This window comes from Amblyomma maculatum, chromosome 8 (assembly GCF_055883805.1).
Source record: "Amblyomma maculatum isolate TAMU_Amacu chromosome 8, ASM5588380v1, whole genome shotgun sequence".
Lineage (NCBI taxonomy): Eukaryota > Metazoa > Arthropoda > Arachnida > Ixodida > Ixodidae > Amblyomma > Amblyomma maculatum.
This window is the reverse complement of record NC_139351.1, coordinates 62101391-62116886: the sequence shown is the minus strand read 5'-3', so window position 1 is coordinate 62116886 and position 15496 is coordinate 62101391. Positions and strand designations below refer to the sequence as shown.

The window sequence follows — 15496 nt, the reverse complement described above, 5'->3', positions numbered from 1 at the left end:
TTATTGGAATTTTAATTCTTTGTTAATGGTATCATTGTAATTTGCAAATGGAAGCTCAAGATCATAAGTACTAGTATGTTAGTCAAGAAGTCTTGCAAAGAGAAGAATAATATAATCCAGGTGGGCTCCAAGGTATTTCCGAAACAATAGCTTTAACGGCTTTACTACATGGTATAGGGTATAGTCTGTGCTGCTGACATAAACTGCATGGACCAGGGTAATTAACTTGAAGCATTATATGTCACATTAGCAGAAAAGTCTGTGGATTCCATGGTATGAAAATCGCGCAACACCTCTAGCAGGTAGCAGATGACAGGTGACATGGCCGGGCACTGAGCTGGTCAGCCATAACATGGCTTAGCACTTTACGAAGTAACAATGTAAAGTGTAGAGTTTGTACAGATGTTACACGGTCTTGACTCGGGAAGACAAAAAAAAAACGGCAAAATGACGAAACAGCACATGTAAAAAAATGGCAACAAAGCAGCACACTGGAAAAACAGCAACTCTGGAAAGGCTGCGCAACGAGGACGGCACAAAGAAAACCATGTTAACGCAAACACAGAGACCCAAACTTGATAAACTTCCTCCGTTACACTCAAGCACAGCTTTCTCCTTCACATCCGAGCACATTACCCACATCAATCTCGCATACCCCTCTATCACTCATGAAATAAGGTTCCCCAACAGTAGATTGTTTTGAAGCACATGATTGACCATCTTGTTCTCATCACCTGTGATATGTGAGAAAGCCTACCTATAGAGTACTCACTGACCATGCTGGGCGAAACTCGGACATCAGCTGACTAGCAAATTTCTCGGCCTGTGTTTCTTAGGGCATTGTTTTTTTTTTTCTAGAAGGAGAATGGGGTGCTGTAGGGTGTGATATGAAAGAAGTCACAGGATGAGCACTTTAGAATTTCTTAGCCATGAAGCACAACTGTCGCCATCTTGATACATTGTGCATTTTATTTACACATGAAGTGGTGATAATGTATTTGCTTTCTGAAAGATGGTGGAAGGAGCGCGGCACTCACTACCTGCTGAGTCGTAGGAACATGGCGTGCTTGCACTCCTTGGAGTCTGCCGGAAAGTACTTGTCATAGAAGTCCAGAATCAACTCCTCCACCTTGAAGCCAAACTTCTGGTACAGCAGCACTGCCGAGTTGGTCACAGACACATGAAGCGTGACGTCCTTTCCCATGCAGGTCTGCGCAAAGGAAGCGTGCGTTACGCTAGACCCTTGGCACGAGTTGCAGTGGAGAGACTGTCTTCGGTAAGAAATTGGTCTGTTGACCCTTTCGGGGTATGTTAACTTAGCATTAATCTTAAGTCCAGCACTGGGCTCAACAACAGCTGGCATTGCCTTTATCCAGAAATAATTAAAGTTGAATTTTTTAATGGCATTTGAAGAAGTCCGGTTAACGTACAATTATTGGCGAAGTGTCATTTATGAGAGTAAAAGATGAACAGAACACAGAAAATAAAAACACGAAAATAGAGGCACAAAATGCGGCCCCACACGGTCCAAGTGACAGCACGCATTAACATTACTATGATTACTAATTGTTATTAGATATTTAATTTGCCACAGTGCCATAACATAGTAGGCATAGAGCATATTAAAGGCACGCTGATCAGTAGACTCTAAAAGTTTTTTGCAGCACCGATTTCAAGAAAACAGCTAATTCATAGAAATGTTGCCACTTCATTACTACATGGGTCTTCAATGATTAAAGCAGCTTCTTCCGCAAAATGATCTAAAGATATGTTGCAGATCTCTTGGTAGATGTTGCCAGAAAGTCACATGCTAACTTAGTTGTTTTTAATGAAGTAGGTATGTATGCCTTTGCCAAGGAAACAAAATGAGGTCTGTCAATGCAGCCCAGGGTTTGCACAGAAAATTAGGCCTAAAATTCAAGGAGTGTTCCAGGATTTCAAGGACACAAAGCAACAGTTTTCAAGGAGGGCAAGAAAATAATTTTTTTTTTTTGATCACAGGATTTGGAATCCATCAACACCTGAGGGCTGATTTCCCTTTCCATGGTTTGCTGCTTTCCCCTAGCTTTTGAAACTGTTTGCCTTAACATATATTATGGTGAGGCTACCCAAAAGTAATAGAAAATAATATGCCTCTGCCCGTGCCACTAGGTACAACGGGGTTTGTTTGCTTTGACAGGGAGAGTAATGCCATTTAATCTTGGCATTCTTGAAAAGACCAGCGACTGACTCCCACAATCACATTATCCTTTTTCTTTAAACTGCTCTCAAATGTGCTAGCTAACTTCCTGCTAAGTCTTCCCAATTATTTGCAGTCAGTGTGGCCGATTCTTTACCCAGCATGCGTGAAGTTTCCAACAAAATATTCGCTTCTGGGTGCCACTGACCGCGAGATACAGTTCAAGCTTTCCAGGCGACTTTCAGCACCGAATCAGCTATCCATGTTCCGCTCTTGCCCACCTACCCACGTCTTTGAATCAGGGAGGCTGGAACCTGCATGGGTGGTGTTCTAATTCGACCACACATCTCAAAACAGAGACGTAAAATGATGCCATGACGACTAGTGTCAATGATGTTGAAAATAAGAGACCACCCCCTCAAAGGAAACAGTGGGAGACAGGGAGAAAATCGGGAAAACAAGCCTCCCAAGAAATTTTCAAGGAAACAGTGCGCTCTCGACCGGTTTCCCTTCGAGATTCATTCATTCACAACAGCTTGCTTATATAAAAGGAGGACAGTTTAGGGAAACGGAAATAGAGACAGAAGAAAAAGGGAACATAGGGGGGAGGGTACCAAAGCATGTGTTTGTGATGATGGTGATTGTGGCGAGTGTGCGGGTGGCTCGAAAGGAAGTGAAGTGTGGCCGCGTGCGGGGCGGGCCAGTGCGCGTGAGTTTGTTCCGACAAGCGAACGGGTCGGACGTTCCTGGGCGTCGCTGGCAGCGGAGTTCATCGTCCTGGGCCTGACGTACAAGGCCGGCTCGCCAGCACCTGCCGGGCACCTGGTCCGGGGTCTGGTACTGCCCAGCTCCATCGTGCCTGGCCGCCACACTTGTGCTGCCGCACTGGTGCCGCACTTTGCAGTACCCGGGCGTGACGCGGTACCCCGCGGTACACCGCAGTACCCCGGACTGTGAAGCAGACGCCGGACACAGACGCCGGAGCGTGGCCTGCCGCGCTACCGAGTCCTCGGGCGACTGGCGTGAACGGAGCACCGGCGGACTCGCCTGCACCGGCATCTAGTCCACGAGCGGAAAACCAGAAGTAGGACGGTTTTGTGTTGGGACATATCCTATTAGGATAAGCTAGGCTGTATGCATGTCTGTTGCCAGTTACGTTAATTGGTCAAGAAAAGAAAAGCGTCCGTGTGTCTGTGAACCTGCTCTGCTACCTGCCTAGAGCTCCTGAACGGACCTGGGCCCATATATAACATCACAGTGTTGAAGGGTTTGTGACTCATTAAGCAAAGAAAAAAGTGGGCCACTTGTAACGCTGGTATGATAAGCTAGAGCCACGATACGCTGGTTCGGCTGAATGCTGGGTTGTTGCTCAGTTCTGAACTTCACCGCCTTGTCTTCCCTTTTTTGATCACCCTCAGGAACCCTCCTACTCACCATGTAGCATGGCAATCTTGAAATAAACCAGCTTGATCCTAGTTTTTCATGGAATGTAAGGAATCTACCAAATTTGAAGGGTTGAAAGGGTCCTTGAAACAGAATTAAAAAAAAAAAAAGTATTCAAGGATTTCAAAGGCCTCTGCGAATCCTGATGCAGTCTTGCCTTGGAAATTATTGGGTGACCATCTACAGACATCATACACAGCAAGTAAAGGCGACACAACACACACTGCAGCACCTGGATGAGATGGTAGAGCATGAATTTGGCGATGCCCGATCTGCGCCATTCGGGGTGAGTGAAGATGAAGGGGATGTACGCCTCGTTGAACTTGACGTCTGGCACCATGAACGCAAACCCCACAACCAGTTTCCTGTAAAATGGTGGAACGAGAGAACGAACACCCAGACACGTCATGTATAAGGGCAATAATAGTGGCTCCGTTTTATTTTTCTACCCCTTACTCAAGAATCGCCCCGCGTCACGCGAGGAATTCTACAAGAAAGTTGCAGAACACCTCTACTTCAAACAGGCAATTTCACCCTGCAACAATTTACTGTGTTATGAAGATATTATCACCACTCTTGATAATGTATATGCATTTTAAGTTCAGTCAGCTTAACGGCTCCCGTTTTTTTGCTCAATAAATGAAAGAACTCTGACCTTAGCTTATGTTGTTACAAGATGAAGAGTTCCTAACCAAGCCTTCATACTATGCCAGTGGTGTAATAATTAGAAATCACACGTACCCTCACTGTTTTGTATTTTTAACCATTTGCTCCATTAAAATGACTTCCTAAATATCCTACAGGGAACGAAAATACTACAGTACGAGTCCACGACAAACATCTAGGGCCGTATTCTGACACAACTCGTAGGTTTCACAATACCTGAAACAGATGGCTTTATGCCAAAATCAGTTTCCGAAAATGCATGACAAACATGCCTCGACACACACTGTTTGCTTTCCTTAATGTTTAGGAACGAGGCTGAGGTCAGTGAGTTTGATGCATGGACCTGTCGGTGGTGTACTGGCATGCGTTCAACACACTCCTGAGGCTTGAATGAGATGGACGATACCACTTCCGGTTATCAATGAAGGCTGTGCTAGCTGGCATGCTGGTGTGTCGTGAATTTGCCGATGGAAGGCACGACTCGTTGGGCCACTTACCTGTACATGGCAATGCAGCTGAAGTCTGGGTACTGCAGGCTTTCAGACACTGCGGAGAAAAAGAAAAGGAAAGCACAGTGAAGCATTTAAAATGCAAACTCGGTTGTTGTGAAGACATAAGGGCTTTTTAAACAAGGCAATGACAAATTTTTTCGTATCAATGTATTTTTTCCTGTCTGGTTGATTGAACAACTGTTTCAAAATGCTATGGAGCAGAACTTTTTGTCACAGTTACGATCTAGCAGGAGTAAAACACGGTCAGAAGAGGCGATCTGAAGCCGTCACACAGTAGGGCTTAGCGGAGTCAATCACCATGTGCCTGACATGATGTAATGAACATAAGAATGTGTGTTCAAGTAAGACAGAAACTCATATTGAAATGTTGACACAAAAAAATGCAAAGGCACTCGAGTAGTTAAGACAGCTTAGCTGACATCAAATGCACTTTCCTATTAAAACGACAAACATGGCCAACATTATGCTTGAAAAGAAAATGAGGCTTGTGCACACAGTGGTCTGTTAGTCCAAAGCACATTTGAAGCAAAGAGTAATTTTCTTTGAATAACTTCGAAGCGAACTTTGGTGCACGAAAGAGGTTGATTGGCACAATAGGCATTTTAATAACTATATATTTTTACAACCCAAAAGGTCATTGCATAGATAACATAAATAAAATATGAAGAGTGCATTAAAGCTGCGTCGGCCTTTGCGAAAACTGATATTAGAAATTAATTGACCTATGCGTGGTGCCAATGTCTTTGTACGGTGTGGGACCCAAAACTGATATTAGAAATTAATTGACCTATGCGTGGTGCCAATGTCTTTGTACGGTGTGGGACCCATATGTGGGCCTCTGAAAACTAGTTTTAATAGCTGGATTTTACATGGATGTACCATCTAGGTACATCCGCAATTCCATGCACACCTGCTATCCCAGCCAGCACAACCCATTGGGCCAATATTGGTACAATGTTGGCAATTCCCGACCCAACATAGGACCAGTACATTGCCAACATAGTATCAATATTGGGCCGACGTGTTGTGCTGGCTGCGTAGACGTGTGCATTCCTCACCTTTTCCTTCTCATGCTCGCTCCGCTGGACTTGGTTAGAGAATTTCACTTGGAGAACAGCTACGGCAACTACAGTTAGCTCAGACATGTCCCATAGAGGTAAAGAGGTATCCTCCAACCGTTGTACACCACGGTGTTGGCTACGGTGCATGTATGTACTACATCTGGTAGGTACGAATCTGGGTGCCGTGTTTGCATGTACCTGGGTTTACTACTGCACACGTGCGCAGACTGCTCGAACTTAAGTGTGGAGCATGCATATTCAAGCTTGTACGCTCCAAAATATGCCTAGTCAGAGAAGTGAGGTTCTTGGTAGTGCACGCATCATGGTGCCATCCTGAAGGAGTGCACTGAACTGAAACCAGATGGAGCAAGTGTTCCAGAAACATTATTTGCTTCAGATAAATTTTCTGCAGTTCTGAATGTAAAATGTTCGAACTGAATCAAACACTTATGCTATTCGATTGAATATTCAAAATTATCTAATATTTCCACAGGCCTACCGAATCTATAACTCTCTCGAGGCAAAATAAATGACTCTCGGCCAAGCATTTAGGCTAACTATTTTAAGTGAAGAAAACATGATAAATTCAAAGGTTCCGTAAGTGTACCCATAACGAGAAAATGCGAAGGGAACGACAAAAAGAAGTATCAAGGTGGGCCGAAATTGAGCTCACAGTCGATCCCGGGCCAAAAGAAGGTCCGGCACATGGCGTTGACTACGGGTATGTGCTGTGGTCGCACGTAGCAAAAGTCGATAGGGTAGTGCTCGACGGGCTGCGCTGCCATCTCGTCCTTGAACCTGTCACAGCAACGAGCGCATTCCTTTTGCATTTTGTGTAAACAGCACAACCCCTTCCCCTCTGGTCAAGACAAGTTCAAAGGCATGTGCTGGTTACTGTCAACATTTCATTTAGCAATAGCTGAAACGAAAAAAAAAAAAAAAATCTCAATCAATGAAAGAAATTTCCATTGACAGCAATGGAAACGACTGCTTTGTCATTTCCGAGAAATGCTGACCATACTACTGAAATAAGTTTGAACAATGAATGGCTTCTCAGAAATGAACTAGAGACCGAGGTTAAATACTGTTACATTAAATGAGCACCAGTCTCTTACAAATGGTCCTTGTTTAATGTTGCTAAAAATGGCACAAGTGACCAACACGTTTAGCACAACTAAAGCAAGAACAACAAACCACTATGTTACAACAGACCTTGCATACATAACAACAGTCAAAGAAAAACTTTTGGTTGTGTGGTTTGTATAAGTTGATTTTCATTCTCCACATGCAACATAAAGACGCGAAAGGAAGCAAGTTCCACAAATCTTCAATATATACAGAAGCAAATAAAACATTCACCGATGCCTTGTCTGCTAGCATAAATAAAGGTGAAGTGAGGACACCAACAGTGCAAAGTATAAAATGCTTGAATATTCCGGGTGCCGGCTCCGCGGTCTTCACGGCACGACATCTGGGCCATCCCACTGACTCCTGAGGATGGACGTACACGGACGGGAATCGCCCATTCTTCCCAGCAGGGTACGGCTGTGTGCGCGTGTGTTGTGCTGTGGTCGGTGGGTGGCGCATGAGAGGCATGCTCGTGCGCGTACTCCCTTCAAGTAAAGAGACACTCAGCGTTTTTGGAGCAGTGCGGTTGTGCATTGAGACGCTCTCCGACCAGTGTCCATAGTGAGTGCAGTTTCGAGAATTAAAATTCATGTTGGTTGTTGTTTTAAAAGTTCTCCCTAATGTATTTGAATATTGAACATATATTTTTGGTGCCGAAACCCGGGAGTAAGTGAAAAACAATGGCAACTTGAAACCAGCGTTCCAACTGCAACGGACGACAGCGATGGAGCGTCTCCAAACAAAGAGAGAAGTTACGCGCGCCGAACTGAACCGACTGAACGAGGAGCTTGAGCGACTAACGACAGCGGATGACTTCGGCCCCCAGCAACGAGACCTCCTCGCGGAAATATCAGATGAGTTGGACATTGAGTTGGCTGATGACACCAAATATGACTACTAGGGAGAATACACTGCCCTTTGTAAGTGAATGTTGAAGGTTACCTGGAACAAATTATGGGTTTATGGGGTTTAACGTCCCAAAGAGGCACCATTGTGGAGGACTCCAGAAATTTGGACCACCTGGGGTTATTTAACATGCGCTGACATCGCACCGCACACAGCAACAGACATTCAATACAATTACTGTAAGAGACCACCTAGAGAAAGAACCATAAAAAAAGCTTTAGACCCCAACCCGCAAACCAAGGCATCCGAGTGCTGTGCAGTGCATCCTCACTGAGGTAAGGGGCCTTTTAAAATTTGGCCCTTAATGTGAGTCAGGGAAAGAACCTTAACTTTAACCCTTCGTTTGCCTCATCTATCGCTTCATATGCATTTGCGTTCAGTCAAAGCAGCATTGCAACCAATGAAAGTCCCGATTTTCTGACCTCTCCTTGTTGTGATGACAGCACTAATATAGCGATGTACCATCATTGAAATTTTCACTCACAATTTTTGATGACTATGCGTTAAAGGACCACTGTCCACCCTCCGGTCGAAAATATTTTCTTCCCCGGTGACTGTGATACTTCGCCCCTAAAACGCAAGGCCGAAAAATGTTTTTGAAAAGAGTAACTAATAACGCAGTTACAGCCACCGCAATCACCCGATTCTGTCATGCTTCTCTCCTTCCATTCCCTCGCAAAGGTTTTTCACTCTCCTGCCCGAGGTCGTCTAGCCTTCGCAAGACAAATTCCCCTTCCTCCTCCGCGTTTGGCGGGAGGTGGGGCGTGGCACTCCGCGAGCGCGAAAGAAAAAAAAAAAAAAACGGCCGAGGGAGCGCGCGCCGCTGGATTCAGTCTGGCCGTGGCGAGGGAAAAGCGCGAAGCGAGCGGTAGACACCCATCCTTCTCCCGTCAGTCAGCGAGACGGTCCAATGGACATCGTTTGCGGTACATACGTCATTATTGTGGCCCGTCGGGCCAGCGCAGGAAACAGGGAAGCTGGCTTCACAAAGGAGAGCATGAGTGAGCTTTGAATTGCATTTTCGATGCTTTGCGGCGCGCGTGTCACTGTAGCATTTTGCACAGACTATCTCCGGTACTTGATCGATACACTGGGCTCCTTTGCTTAAAAAGGCCTTCCCTGGACAGTGGCCCTTCAAGAAAAATGACATTTTTGAAATTTATACTGCATATTTCATTTCAATTTTCACGAATCTGTCACGAGATGGGTGAAGAAATGAGAACTAGAAAAAAAATTATAAGGGTGCGCTTAAGTCTGCTTACATGCACAGATGCAAAAGCCATGCGAGTTCTATGCCTAGTTCTGCTATGAGTTCTGCATTTTGTTGCTCGGTACCATTGCTTAGGTGCCGCTTTCTAATGGTCAAATTCAGACGAATTCAAATTTTTGGTGTAGAGGGACCAAATTTTGGAGTGGACTAATCAAATTTGGAAGTCATCATTGAGTTGGCCATAGTCAAATTAGGTTAGATGCCAATTTTGGTCAGATTCGAATGGAGTCAAATTTCAAAGGTCTAGGATGGCCAAGTTTCAGGGGCAGCCCACCTAAGCTTGGAGGTCACCACTGAAATGGCCAAACTTGAAATAGGTTAGACATTGATTTTGGTCAAATTCTGATGAGGTCGAACTTCCGTGATCAAGGGGGTTAAATTATGGGGGTGGACCCAATTCGAGGTCCAATTCCAATTTCGAGGTCATCACTGAAGTGGCCACACTCAAATTGGGCTAGACGCCGATTTTGGTAAAATTTTGACGAGGTCGAATTTTGGGGGTTCTGGGGACTAAATTATGGGGGTGGACCATCGAAGCTTCGAGGTCACCACTGATTGGCCATACTCAAATTGGGTTAGACAGTGATTTTGGTAAAATCCTGATGAAGTCAAAATTTGCGAATCTACGGGGCAAAAGTTTTGGGGTGGCCTAACCCAGTTTGGAAGTCACCATCGAGTTAGCCATTGGAGATTGAATATCAAATTTGGTACTCTTATATTAATTACTCATGAAATGGATTATTGATAGTTCATGCGGACATGCTATGACGACAGGCTCTGTCCACGATACTTATGAGCCAAGAAAGGCTTTCGCCTTAAAAATAATAAACTGAGAATTACAGTTGAGCCCGAATTTATCTTACTTGAAGGGGGATCATGAAATAGTTCGATATATCGAAAATTCAATATACTATGTGCTCCTCTGTAACCCAGAGTAGTGATGATGAGCTCCTCTCAGGGGCGGAAACAGGCTCAAGCATTTTGGAGCAGCTCAGGGAGCAGTAACAAAGTTATTCTGGAGCAGCTTTGGAGCAATAAAATAAGTTTGGAGCATTCTAATTATGCTTTGAAGCACGTTTCTAGGGTCAAACGCCTTTATTAATTGCAGCTCTTTATTCCTGACATAAAAAATCACCAATCTGATTCCATCTTTACGCAACATTCAATGCTTTTCTGACTATGCACGCATCTCTGACAAGATAAGACAAACAGCCAGAACATATACTGAAGGTGTTTAAAATAGAAAAATGCACGCTGACCCAAGCAACAATATGGAACAGACTAGCAGCGAATTGAACGCTTGCTTACGTGCTTCATCACCAAACACCTAGCCTGACCTAAAGCTTTTGCCTATTTTGACTTGATAGTTTCAAGCGAGGAGTCTATCACTCCGAAGTGCACATGCAGCGTTTGGAGTTTGCATCAACGAGCTGCACATTCCTGCTTACTATCACGTGTGTATTCCTTACGATCCTAGGCCTTTGCCAGTACATTCCTGAGCTCTGGTCAGTAGTGTCTTCAGGGAGGATGAAGGGTAGCCTTTTTATCCTTCAGCTTCTTTACTTCACTGCCTTCTGCCAGTAGCTCACGTTTTCGCTTAAGCGATGCTGGGACGTCAGTTTTAACATCTCGGCTATACCAGCACCCTTGGGAAGGTTTCTAGTGATTGGCACCTTTGCTACACCACCACATAACGCTTCAAGTATGCTTTTGTCTGAAGTAGGCCTGACAGGCTTGACAAAGAGGCTCGATGCTGAAGTACCCTCTTGTTTTCACAGCAAAAGCATTATAACAACTTGTATAGTTTTTATGGCCATACAAGTTTCCTAATGGCTCGCGGCCATTTGAGCCCCCCTGTCTGCTTCGTTTGCTGCTCTCACTTCTCTCTATACAGGCAATTCAAAAGGCAGGGAGGAGATGCGAAGTGACATGTGGAGTGTATAATTTTGCGATTAATTTGCTCCGATCAAATGTGGCTCCTATTAAACTTACATGCAAAGAAATATTTGTTATATACTCTATGCTTCCTCAGCTCTTAAAAATTTAGTTGCAAGATGTGTTATACCTCTGCCACTGGTGCGTTACCACTGTTCCCCTCTTCAGTAATTTTAATAGCAGAACATCGAGGGGGCTGGTTTGGAGCTATTCTGGAGAAGTAATGTTTTTTGAAGCAGGATGGAGCAGGGAAAGCAGTTTGGAGCACAACGGAATAAATAGCGCAGCGTTCCCATGCCTGCCCTTTGTAATCCAGAGTTATGAATATGATGACAATGTACCAACACTAGGGACATGCTTCCAGCAACAAGGTGCTGCCCAATGGCATATTGGCGGCACACTTGAGGATGCTTCACCACATGTGGATAACCGCATGTGCGGTGAAGCATCTTCAAAATGCAACGAGGCCATTTGCAAAAAGGCACTGCTGTGACTTAGTAGTGTCGCATGTGAAAGGGGCTGTGGAGGCACTGAGAACTCAGATTGACAGCCCTCACAGTGTGCACAAAGCTAAGCGCTTGACCAAAGCATAAAATGACATTGTTCTCGCTTAGCTTTTATCTCAAATGCTTAGGCATCCATATTCCAAGCGTTCATCAGCTAATTGCTGTGAAGCAAAAGGCAGTTAAACTGGCACATTAGATAGTTCAAATTTTCGAATAATTCGGACGTTTTTTCTTGTTCTTTGAGAGAGATAAACGAGGTTTTACTGTAGCTTACCATAACAGTGATCAGAGCAGGAGTGTCGGATGCCGGTGGCACACTTGGGTACTGTGGTATTGCTGACCACAGGGCGTCTCTCTCGCACTAATGAAATTGCTGATGCTGCAATCTCTTAATCTTCCTCGTACCAGTGAATGCCACCAAGAGCAACATCCCTGCTCTGGCCATGATCACGGTAAGCTACAAACTTTCGACAAAGAAAGACTGTACTTCTGCACTCTCATGTTTGAGTCTAATGGGCTTTACGAGGGTTTCGTTGGGACACTGTTGTCGCAGCTCTTCGAGAAACTTTCCCATGTGGAATCTCTCCTTTTTTTTTTTTTCTTTCTTTTTTTCGTGACTTACTTTGCATTCAGCTTGTGTGAGAGAACTTCCTCGAGGAGCCTCAGCCTCAGAGGCTTGGCCTCATAATCCCTGAAGATGAATGGTTTCAGCGTCCTGGAAACACACATGACACACACGGTTAGCCATTGGCCAGTTCGAATAAACCAGCACATGGAATGCACCAAAACAGGCTCCTTACACAGTCACACAGGATATGACGTGGATGGATGGATGGAATATAGGAGCGTCCCCTTTGAAACGGGGTGGTAGCAGTTGCTATCATGCTTATTTTTCCCCCTATATCTTAATTATTGTTTTAGAGTGGTTAACTATACCATCATTCTATTTATTGAACTTTTGTTTCTACATTACTAACATTATGTCACTTTTCTGCTTTTAAGCCACCAATCTTCCAGTCGTTTTTTGCTAGTTTCCACCGCCGGTTTATTCACCCGGCCACTGTTATCTCTAAACCCCAGAGAAACGTGCACCTGCAACTACAGTGACATCTTTAGTCTACACATCATCATCAACATCATCATCATCAGCCTGATTATACCCACTGCAGGGCGAAGGCCTCTCCCCTATTTCTCCACTTAACCCGGTTCTGTGCTAGCTGCATCCACTTGGCCCCTGCGAACTTCTTAATCTCATCCGCCCACCTAACTTTCTGCCGCCCCCTGCTACGCTTTCCTTCCCTTGGAATCCAGTTTGTTACCCTAAGCGACCATCGGTTATCCTCTCTTCGCACTACATGTCCTGCCCATGCCCATTTCTTCTTCTTAATTTCCACTAGAATGTCAGTAACTTGAGTTATTTCTCTGACCCACTCTGCACGCTTCCTATCTCTTAATGTCACCCCTACCATTTTTCGTTCCATAGCCATCTGGGTTGTCCTCAACCTAAGTAGAACGCTCTTGGTTAGCCTCCACGTTTCAGCCCCATAGGTGAGTACAGGTAAGATGCAACTGTTGTATACTTTCTTCTTGAGTGATACCGGTAAGCTACTAGTCATAATCTGCGAGTGCTTGCCAAATGCGCTCCATCCCAATCTTATTCTTCTTGTTAATGTGCACAATGATTACGTTAACAAGCACCTGCCTAGAAGCAAGCACAGCCAAGATGCACTTTTTTACCTGTATTGTTTTATCAAAATTCAAACAAAAAGTTACTTACTTTATGTATCTATTTTTTGAAAGTTTTATGCATGAAGTCGTAACTTACATTAACAACACTCAAGATTAAGGCAATACTCACAAACGGATAGATGGATGCTTGAGTGTCAAAGGTGAAGTGTGAGGGACTGACTTTAAACTGGGCTAGTTAGTCTCAAACCATCTTAACGCAGAGATGCACGCAAGAAGCAAGCACAAACTTGCAACTAAACCTTATTTTCATCTTCCCCAAAATAAATGAGGATAAGATAAAAAGCATGAAAAGAAAAATGAACCTAAACGCGAAAGACACCTTAACAAGCATGTCACAGACAACACATCACCCTCCCTTTCTGTTCTGGCAGAAACATCTTTTCTTTTAGAGCCAAGGCCTTTTCAATGGGTCTGATCGAAAATAAAGGTAGTTATGTGAGCGCTCTTTCAGTTGAATTGACTGTGAAAAGAAACTTTAAAACAGCAAGGAAGGGTGATGTGGCACCTGTCATAATTTTGTTAAGGTGTTGCTCCCTGTCACTTTTGGTTTCAATTTGTTCTTGGTTTCCATCTCATCCTCTTTGATGTTGGTGAAGATAAAAATGAAGTTTAGTTGTGAGCTTGGGCTTGTGTATTGTACTGCCCCTTTGTATTTTGTTATTATTAGGATGCTTAAGATTAAGACCTCTATATTAAGATGCTTGCCTTGTTGCATGGGTTAACAGCAAAAAAAAGAAAAGGCTGCTGACAGTGACTAGACGTCCACAAAGTGTCTCACAATTATACAGGTGTCACATCAGCCACAACTTAGTGAGTTCACATGCTGAGCACTAAGCCTTTTGTTTGGTTCTACTCCGTCCAAAAATTTGGGGGTCACTTAACTTCCAGTCACTTAAATCTCCCGCATAATCAGTAGCATACAGTCATAATCTACCTCATTACATGAAAGACCACTCGGCATACATTTTATATAAAACCCCACTTTAATCAAGCTCTAGAAATGGTCCTGAGTGGCCTGAGAGTAGCCTGTTTGAAGTGGGATCCAAAGGGTCCTGGTTTTCACTCCCATTTCAAAGGAATTGCAAAAGATGGCTGCTTCTGTCACCTTGGCCGTGTCATGTGGTCTGAAGACGTCACACGACTTGGCCCTGTCTCGTGCCAAAGACACGCCCATGTTTTTTTTGCCCACAACACTGACACCAAAGATAATAATGTCAACGCCTGAATTTTCTTACAAATGGCCTTTAACACTGTCACACTGCAACCCAAAGCAGCCGAGTGGACTGTCACAGGTGCCTCTGATGCATAGGCTGATGCTCACCTCTGGGTGTAAGGACTGATGATGCACTCAAGCTGCTCTTCTTCCAGACCCAGTATGCGTGTCACAAATGTCATGTGACCCTGGACACCCAAGCGAGCTGTTCCCGTCGTTACCTGAGTGAAGAACAGACAGCAGTTGAGCCTCATCAAGGTAGGAAACCTAGAACACTCTTAATTCACTCCATGAATCCCAGGATTGATATGGAAAGAATCCAAATGTAGCTGAAGACACTGCAGTCAACTGTGGAAAGGAAAATGATAAAGGGGCCGACAACTGCTGTCATGGGTTCATGGTCGACATGAATAGATCTTGCCTCATATATGAGTATCATGTTCTGTAATACCAAATAAACAAGAATTTATAAGTCTAACCTTGTGTTGGAAATTGCATAAAACAAACAGAAGTGACACCTTGTGGTAGAATCTTGCCATTATCACTCTATCCAACAAAGTGACCCCATCTTGGTAAAATGCTACTCATAAATTGCTAAATGATATACATGTATATAGTAGTATTTTTTTCCTTCAGAAATATCTCTCATATTTTATTACATTTTATTTATCATCACAGTTTACATTTTTCTGCGTCTTCCCTTAAATGAAAGGCAACGCTCCCTTTGCACAGCTGATGAAGTGCTTTGAGCTTGTGCTAACCACGGTCCACAAAAACAGTGGTCAACGAAGTGTACGTCATCGTGCTTTAAGGACCTTGAGCCTGGAAACTGAGATGAATGCTATGCTACACTATGCTGTAGTGAATAATAAAACTGTCTGATTAACGTCTGAAAGCTGTCGCTAGATTAGTCTATAACTCATCACCC

At 44.1% G+C, this 15496-nt stretch overlaps 1 protein-coding gene across 1 annotated transcript in view; it reads right to left on the bottom strand.

The window, feature by feature from the left end:
* Nucleotides 1-904: 904 nt before the first annotated feature.
* The window catches only part of Atac2 (Ada2a-containing complex component 2), a 38990-nt gene continuing 24398 nt past the window's right edge, over nt 905-15496 (bottom strand). The window contains exons 14-19 of the mRNA XM_084576323.1: nt 14677-14789; nt 12229-12321; nt 6535-6659; nt 4786-4834; nt 3855-3987; nt 905-1210 (exon numbers count right to left, since the gene is read on the bottom strand). Coding sequence (XP_084432449.1) covers nt 1037-1210; nt 3855-3987; nt 4786-4834; nt 6535-6659; nt 12229-12321; nt 14677-14789 — 687 coding nt within the window. The 3' untranslated portion in view covers nt 905-1036. The remainder of the gene's footprint in view (nt 1211-3854; nt 3988-4785; nt 4835-6534; nt 6660-12228; nt 12322-14676; nt 14790-15496) is intronic.